Source organism: Narcine bancroftii, chromosome 2 (genome assembly GCF_036971445.1).
Source record: "Narcine bancroftii isolate sNarBan1 chromosome 2, sNarBan1.hap1, whole genome shotgun sequence".
NCBI classification, from domain to species: Eukaryota; Metazoa; Chordata; class Chondrichthyes; order Torpediniformes; family Narcinidae; genus Narcine; species Narcine bancroftii.
This window is the reverse complement of record NC_091470.1, coordinates 82,634,671-82,651,667: the sequence shown is the minus strand read 5'-3', so window position 1 is coordinate 82,651,667 and position 16,997 is coordinate 82,634,671. Positions and strand designations below refer to the sequence as shown.

The window sequence follows — 16,997 nt, the reverse complement described above, 5'->3', positions numbered from 1 at the left end:
GCAATATTTTGGATAATGGTTTCCACCTTTTGTTACAATTTTGCATTCAGATCTCACACTTGAATTGGTCTATACGTAGGGTTAAGTGACTGCTGGGCCCATGGGTATCTGGCTTCACTTCAACCTCTGCATTTGATAATACTTAAACGAGGTGGTAACCATCTTCTTTATGAGAGATTTAAGTATGTGGGAAAGGTGTATTTATTTATGCCTTGTGGTCTCTCTATTTTATGTGCATAAATGCTATTTATAATCTGATAGTATTTAATATTTCTAGGAATAGTAGGCTTGGTTTGTTGCATGTGGGGAAATCGTTTAAGTTTAGATTCAGATTCCAGATTTATCGTCAGAGTACATACAGTACATGACATCAAATACAACCCTGGGCGAGCAACTACGCTCAGCAGTACTTGTGGTCTGGGAACAGAAACAAAGGTGTGGCAGAATTACCACTAAAGGAGTACGTAACGGGGGTTTTGCAGCCCATAGAAAGTCACTGTGGGTTGCCGTCTCTTTTTTTCATAGATTCTGGACTCGTGTGCAGTGACTGCCTACTGCACCTGGATGCCATCCATTCCAGGCAAGGGCTGATGAATATTGCAACCACTATTACGAGATCGGCTGATACCAATTAAAATTACAAGAAAATTTTATATTGAGGTGTATACTTTCATTCTGCAATGATGGTCCATTGCATGGCAGCATACTAAAAAGCCAGTGTTCATCCTCAGCCATTTTAATATACACTATGTGTCAGAATATTGACGGTTCTTATAAAACGGGTTCAAATTTAACTGGAGCACCATGCAAAGATGTTTTCTTGGATTTACAGACAACAAAGTTTGAAAATCTATGCTATGGTCCCAGATCAATACAAAGCTTTTCAAGTATTACAGACAATCTTGATGTTCCCTTAGGACAAACATCACCAATTGTACATCTGAGATCACTGCTGCATAACAAGAATCTTCTGAAATATATGAACGATGATCATCTTAAGCAGTCACCTTTTTGTGATCTAGTTATAGTAGAAGGAAAGCATTTTTGTGCCCACAAGGTGGTTGTTGCTGTAGGTAGCAGTTACTTCCATGCCTGTTTAAGTAAAAACCCAAACATGGATAGTATATAATTGGATCATGTAAGTTATTATGTCTTCCATCATTTGTTAGAATTTTTATACACCTCTGAATTCTTCATTCAGGAAAGTGAAATCCCGTTAATTTTGGAAGCAGCACAATTTCTAGACATAGAAACATAGAAGATAGGAGCAGGAGTAGGTCATTCGACCCTTCGAGCCTGCTCCGCCATTCAACGAGATCATGGCTGATCTTATAGCTTATAGATGCAGTTCAATTGTTGACGAGTAATGAAAATATGTCCAGATCAACCCAAACAGAATTAACTGAAAACAATCAAAGTGCGGAAGAAAAGAATCCCCTTGAACCCACTGCTAAACTGCAGCATGGTAATGTATGTACCTTCTGCAATAAAAGTTTCTGTTATAAAAAATCTTTAGAGAACCACATGACTAAACCTCACAATGCTGGATCCCTGGTACAAGAAGAGAGTCCTGCTGTGATAAAAATGGAACTTACCAGAAGGAGGTGGTCAATGTGAAAACGTAAATGTCCAGCAAAGTTTGAGAGTAGAAATGTTGATAACACAAATGTTTCTGAAGATGAATATTTGAGTAAAATCAGTAATGACGTGGAAAATAACAATGACAACCATAAAGGTATTGAAACTGAAGATGAAAGGGAAGAAGTTGAAGCAAAGCTCCAAGAAATAGAGAGAGAGGAAGAAATTCAAAGGAACGATGAGAATGATGAAGAAACAGATGAGGATGATACTCTGGATGCAGATGAAATTGAGCAAAACATTCCCAAGGATTTACCTCCAGTCATTTTGCAGGCAGGGAGCAAGAAAACACTTCAGTGCCCAAAATGTGATAAAAGTTTTGACCGCATAGGAAAATTGGAGTGTCACATTCGTGTGCATACAGGGGAGAAACCCTTTGAATGTGATATTTGTAATCAGCGGTATTCCACCAAATCAAACTTAACTGCTCACAGGCAGAAGCATAATGCCCAAAGCGCTTTTCAAAGAAAGGACCAAAAATGCCCATTCTGCAATAAGCTACATGCGAGCAAAAAACATTGGGAAAGCATGTGAATCGATTTCATCCAGATAATATACCAGAGTTTTTGCAACCAAAAAGAAGAGGAGTGAACCATGGAGATGTGATGTAAGTAACAAAACATTTACACGGAGACCTCATCTTGAGCACAGGCTTCTTCACACACAGGATAAACCATTTAAATGTAGTTGTTGTGAGGAACATTTCAAATCAAGATTTGCAAGGCTTAAACATCAGGAAAAGTTTCATCTGGGGCCATTCCCATGTGATATTTGTGGTCGACAGTTTAATGATACAGGAAATCTGAAACGACATATTGAGGAAAAAGAAAGTGGACTTGTTTTATTTGTGGCAAATCTGTAAGGGAAAGAGCAACATTAAAAGAACATCTTTGGATCCATAGTGGGGAAAAACCACATCTTTGCAGTATTTGTGGGCAGAGTTTCCGTCATGGTAATTCATACAGATTGCATCTCCATGTCCATCATGATGACAAACGCTATGAATGCCAAGAATGTGGGAAAACCTTTATTCGCCATTGCCATCTCACCAAACATAGAAAAACTCATTCAGGAGAAAAAGCTCATCAATGTGAAGAATGTGGAAAATGTTTTGGCTGTAGAGATCATCTTAGTGTTCATTATAGAAGTGTTCGTTTGGGAGAAAAAGTCTGGCAAAAGTATAAAACTTCTCTTCATCAATGCGAGGTATGCAAAAAAGTATTTAAAGGAAAATCAAGCTTGGACATGCATTTTAGGACACATTTAGGTGAAAAGCCCTATAAATGTCAAGTTTGTAACCAACCATTTCGAATTAAGAAGACTTTAACAAAACACATGGTCATTCATTCAGATGCCTGCCCCTTCAACTGTCATCATTGTAATGCAACATTCAAACAGAAAGACAAACTTAAATATTGTATGGATCATGTTCATGGGACTAAGTCCATAGAACAGCCAATTGTAACTACTTTTGAAATGAAAATGGTATCTCAGGAATTGCTTCATGCGCAAGATGGCAAGTTTTACCAAACAGACACTAAATCATATTTGCCTCAAAGTAAGGTTTACTCAACAGAGAGCAAAGCAGCAATTCAAAACATTCATGGAGATGTGACACTTGTACCAGTACAGATTGGTGCCGCCACTGTACAACCTGATGCCACATCACATTCTCCAACTTTGGTTTCACAACCTCACAGCCTCCTTCATTCCCAACAGCATTCTCAGCAGACTGATTTTCAAAGAGCTGCAGACCTTGCATTTCTAGAGAAGTATGCCCTTATACCACAACCTGCCAATATTGTTCATCCAGTTCGTGATGATCACCAGCCCCTTTCTCCCCTGCCGGCCGAAACAATGCCGGTACTTGACTCCAGCCCCCTTCTCCCCCGCCGCAGCTGCTCCAGCCCCCTTCTCCCCCGCCGCTGCCGCTCCAGCCTCCTCCCCCGCCGCGGCCGCTCCAGACCCCTTCTCCCCTGCCGCGGCCGCTCCAGCCCCCTTCTCCCCTGCCACGGCCGCTCCAGCCCTGCAGTCCCCACACTGACAACCCAGCCCCCCTTCCCCGCCGGCTGCCCCAGCTGACAGCCAGCCATCCTAACTTGACAGCTCCAGGGATAGGAGCCAGAGTGTGCTCAGATGCGCATCCTGGTGCAGCTGACCCTTCAGGTGGCCTGCGCTGCGCTTTTAGCACTGCCCACCTGAACAGCAAATCAAAGGGCCGCTTTCTCTTCTTCAGGTGCATTCTTAGCAGAGAATACACCTGAAGAATCTTTATTACTATCTTCTCACTTTATCATACTTCCAAGCTCTGTATCAATATCAAATTTGGATCAGTTTTTCCAAATGTTTGTGCTATTAATATATCTTTTTTTTTAAAAAGTGGTCCCTGCTTTTTTTCCCCAAGGAGATCATCACCATTTCTTATTCTTTGATGTTAAAAAATATATACCTACTATTTGCTTTCATCTTTTAAGCCTTTTTTTTCTTACATCTTATTGGAAGCCCTATAATGCAATGGATCTCAGTTTTGCTAGTCTTGCTTAGGTATGTGAGTGCACTGAACACCTTTGAAATCGATAAGAAAGCAGTTAATTCTTCTATTTTTGATAGATCATAAAAATTAAATCAGGTGAGTCTTTTAACTAATCCTTTTTGATTCCTAAGTAACTATTAAATGTTCCCCATTGTTTCAAAAGATTTTGCACAACTGAGCAAACTGATTGGCCCACAGCTGCTGGGCATGACTTTACTTCCCTTTGCTGATCATTTGCCTTTTCCCAATCCTAGACAACTTCCCTGTTTCTGCAAACCATTGGAGCATTATGACTTCCACTCTAATGTCTAACTCCACTTCAAGTTCAACATTCATGTTCAAAAAGTTTATTATTATTTGATTGTACAAGTGCAACACAATGAAACAACATACTCGGGTCCTCAGTGCAAAAAATGCAAACACACATACAGACAAATGATACATATGCAGTACATACAGGTGTATGCATATATAAAAATAAATAAATATTGTTTAATAGATAGTGGTGTCTTAGAGGGTTTCTATGACTAGATCTTCAATCATTCAGCATTCTCACTGTCTGCCAGTAGGAAGAAGCTGTTTCTCAGCCTGGTGGTCCTGGCTCTGATACTCCAGTATCTCTTTCCCGATGGGAGCAGCTAAAGATGGTAGGAGTCCTCGCAATTTTTCAAGCCCTCTTCAAGCAATGATCCTGGAAGATCATATGGAGTTGGAGGGAAGGGAGACCCAGTGATCCCCTCTGCTACTCTTATAGTCCTGTGGATTGACCTCTGATCCAATGTTCTACAGCAATCACACCATACTGAGATGCAGCCGTCCAGGACGATCTCGATAGAGCTCCCGCAGAAAATTAACAGGGTGGTGGCCAGTAGGCTTACCCACCTCAATCTTCTCAGCAAGTGCAGTTGTAGCATCTTCCTGAGAAGTGAGGAGATGTTGAGTGTCTAGGATAGGTCACTTAAGTGGACTCTGAGGAACTTGGAGCTCTCTACACTCTCCACTACTGAGCTATTAATGTGTAATAGAGGGTGGTTGATCATCTCCTTTGTCTTTTGCATGTTAATACTCTGATTGTTTTTTTTTTTGCATCATATCATGAGATCTTCCACCTCTTCTCCACAGTACAACTACTATCACATCATCTGCAAACTTGATGACGCTGTTGGAGCTGAATTTGGCATTGCAGTCTTGGACAGGTGCGGGATGGGCACACAGGCCTGAGGTGCGCCAATGCTCAGCGTGATGATGCTCGATGTTCTGCTGTCAAGCTGGACAATCTGTGTTTTTTGATCAGAAGTCTAGAATCCAGTGACAGAAAAGGGCATTGATTCCCAGCAAGGATAGCTTCTCCACCAGGCTCTGGGGAATGATCATATTAAACACTGAGCTAAAGCCTGGCGTATGAAGCATTGTGTGATAGTACAGATCTATCACCAATGTACATAGTGTATATAGTTACTGTATCTAGACTGTGCTTACAGCGATTGGTTGAGAGCTAAGCCACACCTATTGTCTGGGCCTTAAAGGGTTGTGTCTCTAGCCAGGTCGGATCATTCCGGACTGGTCGGCCACCTGTGAAGAGCTCCGTTCTTTTGCTAATAAAAGCCTTGGTTTGGATCAACAAGTCTTTGGTTCTTTCGACGAGCTCTACAATTTTATTAGCAAAAGAATTTTTTTTGAAAGGGATGGAGCGTTTAACTCGGCCAGAAAAACTTGATATCGACCCACAGTCAGCTACAGCCTTCAAAGCCTTTAACTTCTGGCTGCTGAACTTTGAAAACTTCCTGAGATTCATTCAGGTAGAGGAGGATAACCAGCGTCTAACAGCATTGCTGTCTATGGTGTCCTTGAGAGTCTACAAGAACATCCAGGATGAGACCACTTACACCGCAGCCATAAAGGTACTGAAAGGACTGTATGATCAACCGGTGAACAGAGTTCATGCCTGGCTCGTGCTTGCGTCGAGGAAGCAACAGCCCGGTGAGTCCAGCAGGGCATATTTACAAGTATTAAAGGCATTGGGCAAGGACTGTAACTGTGTGGACAAAACTGCTGCCGAGATTACAAACGATCTCGTCCGGGATGCATATGTGGCCGGGCTCAGATCGAATGAAGTGAGGCTGCGCTTGCTCGAACAAGGGGTAGAAAAACTAGAGGACGTGGCCCAGATTGCAATCACAATGGAGGATGCAGCATAAAGTCCACCGAGCTCTCTAGGGACTGGATCCCTCGTTCTGATGTGAGTAGAGTGCCCTTCTACCCTACCACCCCCCGAGATACTGACGGCCTGTCGGCTGCTGCTACACTGCCCCGTGCGAACCCGAAATCTTATTTCTGCGGGAGGGACAAGCACAGCAGGTCCCAGTGCCCAGCAAGAAAAGCCAGGTGCCAGAAGTGCTTTAAAAACGGCCACTTTGCTGCAGTCTGTAGGTCTAAAATGGCCGCCAGCAAACACAGTGCCTCGTGTGAAGCCCAATCGCCGCTTTCCCATTCAAACTCTTCTTCCCCAGAGCTCTCGTCCAATGAGAGCGAGGGCTCCCCTGCACGGCAACGCCTGACTTCACGGAGACGCCGAACCCGGAAGGGGCAACCCACCCTCGCAACCATGGTGATGGCCCGCTTCCCATTCGCTGTGGCCTGCCCAGACACCACTGCCACCTCAGTGATACAGGCCCTTCACAGTATTTTCACCATCTTCAGGTACCCCAATTCCATCCACAGTGATAGGGGGTCCTCATTCATGAGTGCAGAGCTGCAACAATACCTTCTGGAGTGTGGTATTGCTTCAAGCAGGACCTCGAGCTATAACCCACGCGGTAATGGCCAGGTCGAGAGGGAGAATGCCACCATATGGAGAGCTGTTACACTGGTTCTCCGGTCTAAAGGTCTCCCCACCTCTCACTGGCAGGAGGTTCTCACTAGTGCCTTACACTCCATCCGCTCCCTCCTATGTACTGCAACAAATGCCACCCCCCACGAAAGGATGTTCCTTTTCCCGAGGAAATCCGAATCAGGAACCATTGTACCGGCATGGCTCACCGTCCCTGGCCCCGTCCTTTTGCGACGCCACGCCCGGCACTCAAAGAACGACCCCTTGGTCGACCGAGTGACTCTACTCCACGCGAACCCACATTACGCCTACGTTGAGTTCCCAGACGGGCGGGAGGACACTGTTTCGGTGCGGGACCTAGCTCAGGACGCGGTAGACCCAGCAAACCCCCCAACTCCTTATTCTCCAGGCCCTGTGCCGCAACAGAAGGACCAACAGCACCCCAATGACCTGGGCCACCCTGCCGACAACACGACTGGGGAATTGAGCGACGGAGCAGTCGCACCCGACGAGCCCGCTGGCGACACCACTCCAGCGACCCCAATCCCGGCACTACGGCAGTCACGCCGGATGGTCAAACCCCCTGACCGCTACAGTCCTTGACCTACCCCTTCCTTTCATTCTCTCCCTCATTTTTGTTTTTTTTTCCCAGGGTCAATTCTCCAAGAAGGGGTGAATGTGATAGTACAGATCTATCACCAATGTACATAGTGTATATAGTTACTGAATCTAGACTGTGCTTACAGCGATTGGCTGAGAGCTAAGCCACACCTATTGTCTGGGCCTTAAAGGGTTGTGTCCCTAGCCAGGTCGGATCATTCCGGACTGGTCGGCCACCTGTGAAGAGCTCCGGTCTTTTGCTAATAAAAGCCTTGGTTTGGATCAACAAGTCTTTGGTTCTTTCGACGAGCTCTACACATTGTTCTTCAGATGAGTCAGGTCAGAGTTGAGGGACAAGGCTATAGCATCATCTGTGGAATTGAAATGGATCCAGCATCCCTGCGAGGCGTGCTTCGATGTGTTCCATCACCAGGCTCTCTGAGCACTTCATAATGGTAGAGGTCATTGCCACAGGGAGATAGTTGTTGAGGCCTGTTACTGTCACCCTCTGGTTCCGGCATGATGGTGGCTATCTTGAAACCTGCAGGGATGATGGACTGCTGCAGTGATGTGTTGAAGATGTCTGTAAGGATCTCCATCAGTTGGTCTGCACAGTTGGGTACGTTGTTAATTCTCGACTTGTGTGGGATCACCTTGGTTAGGGTTCTCCTTGCCTCGGCTGCAGCTATGCACAGGTGGCCTGTTCTTTTGCTTCACAAAGTCTTTTTTAGCATCAGTCTATTCTTGTCGAACCATGTACAGAAGACCTTCAGTCTGTCTGGAAGGGAGTTGTCATTGTCACTGACTTGCAAAGTTGTCTTGTGATCTGTTATAGTTTTGATCCCTTGCCATATGCACATCGTGTTGCCAGTGTCGCATTTCTGCATACCCACATTTTACCTTCCGAATTTCTTGGGAGACTTCAGCCCTGGCTGATCTTAGTGCCATCCTACCCCCTATCCTGAAGGCAACATCTTGACCTCTGCATCACCCATGGTTTCTGGTTAGCTCTGGTTGTGAAGCATTTGATTTTGGTAACATCTTCAATGCTCTTGCAGTCACTGAGCTTGTGTACTTCTTGATGTGGCAATCACTGAGCTTGTGTACTCCTTGATGTTTACATGGCCATTGTAAGTGGTCATCTCCCTTAAAGAGCTCCAGTTTATGGTCTCAAAGCAGTCCAATAGTGCTGCTGTAGAGCCCCCCCCCCTCCCCCACCTCCACAAGCCATGTCCTGTGAACTGGCCTAGTTCGTTTTGCAAGTGGTCTGTATGCTTTCCCACAAAGGACAGATCATCTTGGCTTGGCGACTTTTTAGACTTTAATCAAAACCAGCCATACCAGTACTTCCTTCTGATGGCAGTCTCTATAGGTTTAGGCTTTGGCAAAACATCTGGTCTCTGTGTACCACAAATAATACCATTCTGCCTCTTTATAGGGGATTACTTCCTAAATCCCTTTGTTGAACCCCAGAGAGCCATTCCTGACCATATAGGAGCACTTCATAATCCCAGGAGAGGTCCCTCACAATAACTGCAGCTGATTTTTTTTAATGCTTTTTTTTATTTAGAGGTCCCAAATTAATTAAAAACTTGTATCTGCTGTCTTGCTTACAGGGTTGACTGAGGATGTGGAACTGGATCCTACTACTTTAATAGGGTGTGAAGGGCCATTATCTGAATGGTAAGTGGAAAATGGCCTCTTTTATATGAATAAAAACAGAAGAGATAAGAGCAGGAGCAGGTCATCTGGCCTGATGAGCCTGTTTTGCCATTTAATCTGACTAGCTGACCAGAGTGTGGACTTAGTTTCATCTACCTGCCTTTTCCCCCCCCATAACCCTTAATTCTCCAACGATGCAAAAATTCTGTCTAAGTGTATCAAGTATATTTAATGAGGTAGCCTCTATTGCTTCTTTGGGCAGAGAATGTCACAGATTCACTGCTCTCTGGGAAAAGCAATTCCTCCTCACCTCAATCTTAAATCTAATTAATTTTCAGAATGCATTCAATGCAGGCGATTCTCCATATTTTGCTCCTGTTGGTTCTCTAGTGGTGGAGTCAACCTGTTTTCAATTTTCAAATTGTGTTTATTTCATTATGCAAATTACAGGAGTCTGCCTGGAATTTGCACAAGCAAGAGCCAATATCACTTTCTTTAGTTTTCTAGGTTGTGGAAAAAATTAGTGGTAAATGGACTGTTTCCTGACTTGTAGTGGGATTTGTTGTCAAGCAACAGAATTGAAAAGGAGAGAAGTTCAGCTCAATAAATCAATAAATTAGACCACACTTGATTATGCAGCATTATTATCTTTACATTATAAAAATGCAATTACATGTTCAGGAAGGTGGAAAAAGAGATGATTCTAGATCTGAGATTAAATTTGAAAAGATGAGGACTTGAGAAATTTAGAGGAAGGAGAGAATTGAAATGTATATCAATTCTGGACAAGTGTTCAGACAGAAGGAAAATCAGTTCAAAAGAATGGGTAGATGCTAGATAAGTTCAAAAGATAAGTAGATTAGGTCTAGGGACACAGACTGGCTTATGAAATGACCCACTAGATTGGAATCAAATTAACTATTTAAAAAATATATATTTTCTGAAGTCAATAAAGGTTCATCAGCCTTGATATAATTAAAAACAAATTTATTTTTTGAATGTGATCAAGTAAATAGTTGTCAGAAAGCTGTAAGCCCAAAGATTTACTTCTTTGCTTTTAGAATTCTTTAAATACACAATGGGCATTTAAGAAGATAATGAAGTGAGTGAACAGGAATTGGCTCGAATAATGAGATGTGGAATGTGCTACAGAGTACTCAGATGACAATACTTGGTGTTTTAGTGCTTGCAATCTTTCCAAACAACCTGGATATAAAGTGGTAGATCAGATTCAGATACCAAATGGAGAGGAGTGAAATGCAACATTTAAGTTGGTTTAAAATGTGACAAATGAACTTCTGTTAACTATATTGGATGCTGGCAGATTTACTTGGCTGTTTTCAGGGGGAGATAAGCTAGAGTATTTACTGGATCCAGTTATTGTGGAATCTTGCTGTATTACTTGTCCGTGAACTACTCTTTGCAGATGATGCCGCTTTAGTTGCCCATTCAGAGCCAGCTCTTCAGCGCTTGACGTCCTGCTTTGCGGAAACTGCCAAAATGTTTGGCCTGGAAGTCAGCCTGAAGAAAACTGAGGTCCTCCATCAGCCAGCTCCCCACCATGACTACCAGCCCCCCCACATCTCCATCGGGCACACAAAACTCAAAACGGTCAACCAGTTTACCTATCTCGGCTGCACCATTTCATCAGATGCAAGGATCGACAATGAGATAGACAACAGACTCGCCAAGGCAAATAGAGCCTTTGGAAGACTACACAAAAGAGTCTGGAAAAACAACCAACTGAAAAACCTCACAAAGATAAGCGTGTACAGAGCCGTTGTCATACCCACACTCCTGTTCGGCTCCAAATCATGGGTCCTCTACCGGCACCACCTACGGCTCCTAGAACGCTTCCACCAGCGTTGTCTCCGCTCCATCCTCAACATCCATTGGAGCGCTTACACCCCTAACGTCGAAGTACTCGAGATGGCAGAGGTCGACAGCATCGAGTCCACGCTGCTGAAGATCCAGCTGCACTGGATGGGTCACGTCTCCAGAATGGAGGACCATCGCCTTCCCAAGATCGTGTTATATGGCGAGCTCTCCACTGGCCACCGTGACAGAGGTGCACCAAAGAAAAGGTACAAGGACTGCCTAAAGAAATCTCTTGGTGCCTGCCACATTGACCACCGCCAGTGGGCTGATAACGCCTCAAACCGTGCATCTTGGCGCCTCACAGTTTGGCGGGCAGCAACCTCCTTTGAAGAAGACCGCAGAGCCCACCTCACTGACAAAAGGCAAAGGAGGAAAAACCCAACACCCAACCCCAACCAACCAATTTTCCCTTGCAACCGCTGCAATCGTGTCTGCCTGTCCCGCATCGGACTTTTCAGCCACAAACGAGCCTGCAGCTGACGTGGACTTTTTACCCCCTCCATAAATCTTCGTCCGCGAAGCCAAGCCAAAGAAAACTTTGTTAGAGTTGGAATTTCTGGTGCTAAAGCTGTATGTGAAGACAAATGCCCATATGGTTGGAACTGAGAGGGATGTCTGAGTTTTTAAGAGGGTTTACATGCACGTGGAATTGGAGATGATGTACCAAAGCAACTGGATTATTGGGAATTAGTGAAGGAATTTGAAAGAGAGGATTTGCCAAGTCCTGCTTCTAATCATTGAAGTTGCTTGGGTTAACTTTCATATCCTAACACATCGAAGGTGTGTGCAATGCTGTAAGAAATAGTATCTACTTTGGACTTGTTTTAGAATTGCACTTGTTGCTATCATAATATTTGCACAAGTTTTTAGTACTCAAGAAATTTGTATGGAAATTTATAAGTTGTGGATGTAATTGAATGAACCGTAAAAATTGGGGTGTCATCTCATCAGTAATATATTTGAAGATTTTTCTTTCCATTCCTATATAATGTTCTTTCTTTGTAGCCTTTACAAGTCCCTGTACTGCAGGTTCTGCCGAGCCAATGTAGGATTTATTCCTTTCTCTACAAAGGATCTGTTATCTCACCTGCGTGGACTATACTGTTTGAACAAGGAAATGTTGCACTGGTGAGTAGAGAACAGGTATGCCTGAGGTCCATACATAGTTTTGAACTGTATATCAATGGATTTTTTTTTCATCTTTCGGATCTGGCTTCAAATTAAGCAAATAATAATTATCTTGCCTGTAAAGTTTAAGAAGCATTAAAAAGCTTCATTCTGATACCACACATACTCACTTATCTCAAACCTCTTCATAGAACAGAGGTAAAGTATGGATGATGAGCAGGAATGATAGAGTTGATTCACAGAGAAGTGATGATCTTATGGAATTGTGGCACAGGCTTGAGGAGTTTAATCACTGCTCCCAGTCATATGATATGACATTAAGTATCATGGAAATACTCTTCACATCATTAGCCTTCCTAATCAAAGCTAAATTAAGTTCTTTTAATTCTTTATGTATTATTTACTTCAGCACAGTTCCATCCCATATTTGAACTAGAGATTGACTTTCTATCTTTGTTGGTATGGGCATTTAAAAGATTTTCACTTTCAAGTGAGTTCACCCAGAAAGGTCCCTAGACAGTGTAGTAGTTCCTCAGCATGGCACAGGACTATAAATGCAGAATGAAAGCCATCTTAAACAAGGGATCTATTTTCATTCTGTGTTAATGTTAATTACATTACAGGTTGTACCTCTCGAATCCAGTGCTCTGTGGTCTTGCAACTTCTGTAGCCCGTTACGTTGCCCAAACAGATGTTACGCGGCACATGTTTGTGGATCTTCCACCAGGGCGGTGCTGTTAGCAGCATTAATTGGCCAAAATTTATTTACACTGCAGCCTAGTGTTTTGGTGATAGTCCTGTTAATTTCTTATATTCAACTGTGTTTTAGCCCTTCAGGATGTCATCCAAGAGATCAACAGGTGCAGAAGATGGTGCTAGTGCTAATAAATGTTCCCTTTCAGGGTCAATTTCTGTCTTCTGGCAATAGCCAAATCCCAAAGTTGCTGGATTAAAGAGGTACAACCTGTCTTCTCTTCTTTGGCTTGGCTTCGCGGACGAAGATTTATGGAGGGGGTAAAAAGTCCACGTCAGCTGCAGGCTCGTTTGTGGCTGACAAGTCCGATGCGGGACAGGCAGACACGGTTGCAGCGGTTGCAGGAGAAAATTGGTTGGTTGGGGTTGGGTGTTGGGTTTTTCCTCCTTTGCCTTTTGTCAGTGAGGTGGGCTCTGCGGTCTTCTTCAAAGGAGGTTGCTGCCCGCCAAACTGTGAGGCGCCAAGATGCACGGTTTGAGGCGTTATCAGCCCACTGGCGGTGGTCAATGTGGCAGGCACCAAGAGATTTCTTTAGGCAGTCCTTGTACCTTTTCTTTGGTGCACCTCTGTCACGGTGGCCAGTGGAGAGCTCACCATATAACACGATCTTGGGAAGGCGATGGTCCTCCATTCTGGAGACGTGACCCATCCAGCTCAGCTGGATCTTCAGCAGCGTGGACTCGATGCTGTACAACCTGTAGTTACTGGATAAAGGGTTGACCAACCTGTGTTCAGTCAGCAAAGGGGATCCAGCTTCAATTTGTGTGGCACTTTAATTCTTCACCCCACTCCCAGTCTAACTCTTTATGGCCTCTTGCATTATACTAACAGGGGCCAAGGTAAGCTCAAGGTACAGCACTGAATCTAACCACATAACAGCTATCAACTTAATGTTGAATTCAACACATTTGGGTACTCAGCCACTCCTGTTGGTGACACACTTTATGTCAGATCTGTCAGTTCTAATAAAATCATCCACCCGTTTATGTTAACACAGTTTTGGATTCTGTAGAGATACTGCCTGGATATTTCCAACATTCTATCTTGTTTCTGATTTCCAGCAAATGCTCTGTTCTGCATCTCACAATTCCAATATTTTTGTTCTTTTACTCTCTAAGTCCTGGCAAAGAAAGCTTTTGTGTTACCTGGTCAATTTGTGCCTTCATCCTATTGCATGTTCCTTCTCTACCTCTACACTCAACAGATTCAGTATTGGCATGGCAATACGAGGCCCATGTAACAGTCCTCTAATGCTTCAACAAGAATGATTGTTGGGGTGAATTTTGCATACCTTGGGAGTGAATTAAAGGGCACTTTTTTCTTAAAAACAATTGTGCAAATTCACCGATACATGTGTAACTGTTTCCTTTCAGCTATATGCTGCAGAGCAATTCTATTGTGGACGCCTCTACATTGAACCTCAAGCCACAGCACTTAACCCAGCAAATCGGAGAGGTAATGTTTAACTCACTAGTTCAATCCTAAACCCTTGGAAAGGGAGACTAGTGGGTGGTTTTGGAGCTGTCTGTGATGTAGCTTGTAATTTAATCCTCTGCTGGTTTTGTGTCTTCATGACATGTCCTGCAACCAACCAATGATTGAGAAAGTCTGGTTTCTCTGCAATTCCCTTCATTCTGACTGATTTCTCTCTAACTTCCAGTTGAAAAGGCAGCTTGTGGTGGCTTACTATCGCTTGATGGCTGCAATGAACACGCTGGAGATGCTTACTGGAGAAGAGAGTCAGCTTGGGATTAGTATCATTAACCTGGAAAAATCATTTAAATAAGGGAAGATCCACTGAGTTTAAGGTTCTGCTTCGATTTGGACTATAGGAAGTGATGCCACAGTTAGTCTCGACTTAAGGTTTGGACAGTATTAGGGAGGAAATTGTAGCCAAACCTGAACTAATGGAAGAAGCGGCACTGAGCTGCTTGGTTGTGAGATTTGGATTGTGTAAGTTGCTTTGTGTTTTGAACTGTAATTCCTTTACACAGTCAATACCTTGCCTTATTAAACTTAAGTGAAGCCTAATATTCAGAACTGAAGCACACTGTTTGTTCACTTGACTTGATCAAATTCACATCAATCAGAATAAATTACCTAAAGCAGGTAGGTGCACAGGTCACTGTAATCCCGATAATGCTCCGACCTGCTGTATTTGGCCATAATGTACCTGCAAAGGCACTGGTCAGATGCAATGTGTGCTTAAACTGTAAGTGAATATATTTGATTACCAGTATGTAGTGAAGTTGTAGTCTAATCATTAAATTATTTGCCCAGACTCGAGCATTTGGCAGGATTGTACATATGATTAACTAGATTTTGAAAGGAATTTGCCCCAGTTAACTTCAACAAGAAGTTAATTAGCCAAACTGATTTTATCTTTAATCATCTGAAATAGGTCTGTTTCACCATTAGCTTCTCATTATTACCTCAAAAGTACATATTATCTCGATTTTTTTAAAAAAATAGTGCCAGTGCTCTTTGCATGTATTACAACATTAATCTTGGTACCACTGTTGGGAGTATTGGTGCAATAACAGATGCTGGTAAAATTTGTTTACTGAAATGGTCATCAATCAGAATTACATTATTTTAAATTAGTCTGACTGTAGGGTTTTGTATTTTATTTAAGTTTGTTCAACTGCTTCAATAATTTTGTTTTGGTTTGAATTACCATATATTACATTAAACAAGTTATGCACTGTATTACATGGTTTGGAGCAGGTTCAGAACTGCTGTGTAATTTCTGACGATCTTGATGTTTTTGACTTTTTTCAGTGATTGGATGAGTTCTCCTGTTTGGTACCCCAACAGGTTTAAATTTATAATATTCAATGTCCGTTACTCTTGGTTTGTCCCTCAACTGGGTTTAACAGAAGCAGGATCTTATTCTATCCGTGTATGTGTCAAATTTTTATACACAATTGTACTTGCCTCTGGCAGCTTATTCCAAATACCCACCACCCTCTGTGGGGAGAAAGTTGACCCTCAGGTCCCTTTTAAATCTCTCCTCTCTTGCCTTGCCCCTGTGCCCTCTAGTTTTAAACTCACACTCAAGCAGAAAACTGTAACTGCTGATCTTAATTATGCCCCTCATGATGTTTTTTTGAACCTCAGGAACCTACATAAGAGCATGTCAACTCTTGTGGAAGGGAAGCTGGAGTTGAGAAAAAGGAAGTCCTCTCAGAAGAATGGTGCATTAAATGTTATAACAAATGGGATGGGGGCTCTCATCACTCAATGCCTTCATTCCATCCACCATTGGCACAGCATGACATCTACAAAAGGCATTGCAGTTACTTACCCAGTCAACACTATTTCCATAAAGCAGATAGGTCAAGGGCAACAGATAAAAAGGGAACATTGCCACCTGCAGGTTCACCTTCAAGATGCTGACTTGGAGTTTCGAACATAAAGGGAGCAGGACGAGGCTGCTTGGCTTTTGCCAATTATTGTTACAAGTACCAAGATATTTCTTCACATGCCTGTGGAATACCTTGGAGTTTTCCTTGATCCAACTCTCCATGGCCCCTTCTAGCTCTCCCAAGTCCTTTCTGAAGTTTTTTCTTGGTAATCTGTAATTCTTGAGCTCTATTAGCTCCTATCTTATTAAACCTCTCAAGCCAATCTGCTGTTTTTTGTCAATTTGTCTAAATCCCTGTGAAATATTTTTCTGTTTTACACCTACACTGTGGTTCTACTTGTGCTTCTTGAAGGGTTTTTGGCTCAAAACAACTATTAGTTTCCATGGATGCAGCCTGACTCAGAGTTCCTGCAGAATTGTATGTTGTTTGTCCTCAACTATTGTCAGGGTGAGGTTAAATATAAACTTGAGGAACAACACATCATATTCCCTATTAAACCTAATGGCATGAACATTGATTTTTCTAGGTTTAGTTAACCCTCACTTCTTCACCTTCTCCTGTACTTGAATTCTCTGTTTCCCCCCTCCTAATGGTTTCTCCCTCGAC

At 43.0% G+C, this 16,997-nt stretch overlaps 1 protein-coding gene and 2 pseudogenes across 1 annotated transcript in view; all 3 read left to right on the top strand.

Annotated features, from left to right (window-relative positions):
- The window catches only part of oip5 (opa interacting protein 5), a 31,128-nt gene extending 14,421 nt beyond the window's left edge, over positions 1-16,707 (top strand). Inside the window, exons 6-9 of the mRNA XM_069915500.1 lie at positions 9,218-9,284; positions 12,147-12,269; positions 14,397-14,478; positions 14,684-16,707. Of these exons, the coding sequence (XP_069771601.1) occupies positions 9,218-9,284; positions 12,147-12,269; positions 14,397-14,478; positions 14,684-14,809 (398 nt within the window). The 3' untranslated portion in view covers positions 14,810-16,707. The remainder of the gene's footprint in view (positions 1-9,217; positions 9,285-12,146; positions 12,270-14,396; positions 14,479-14,683) is intronic.
- LOC138752393 (zinc finger and BTB domain-containing protein 41-like) lies at positions 749-1,433 on the top strand (annotated as a pseudogene).
- On the top strand, positions 1,375-5,119 carry LOC138752208 (zinc finger and BTB domain-containing protein 41 pseudogene; annotated as a pseudogene).
- Positions 16,708-16,997: the final 290 nt, after the last annotated feature.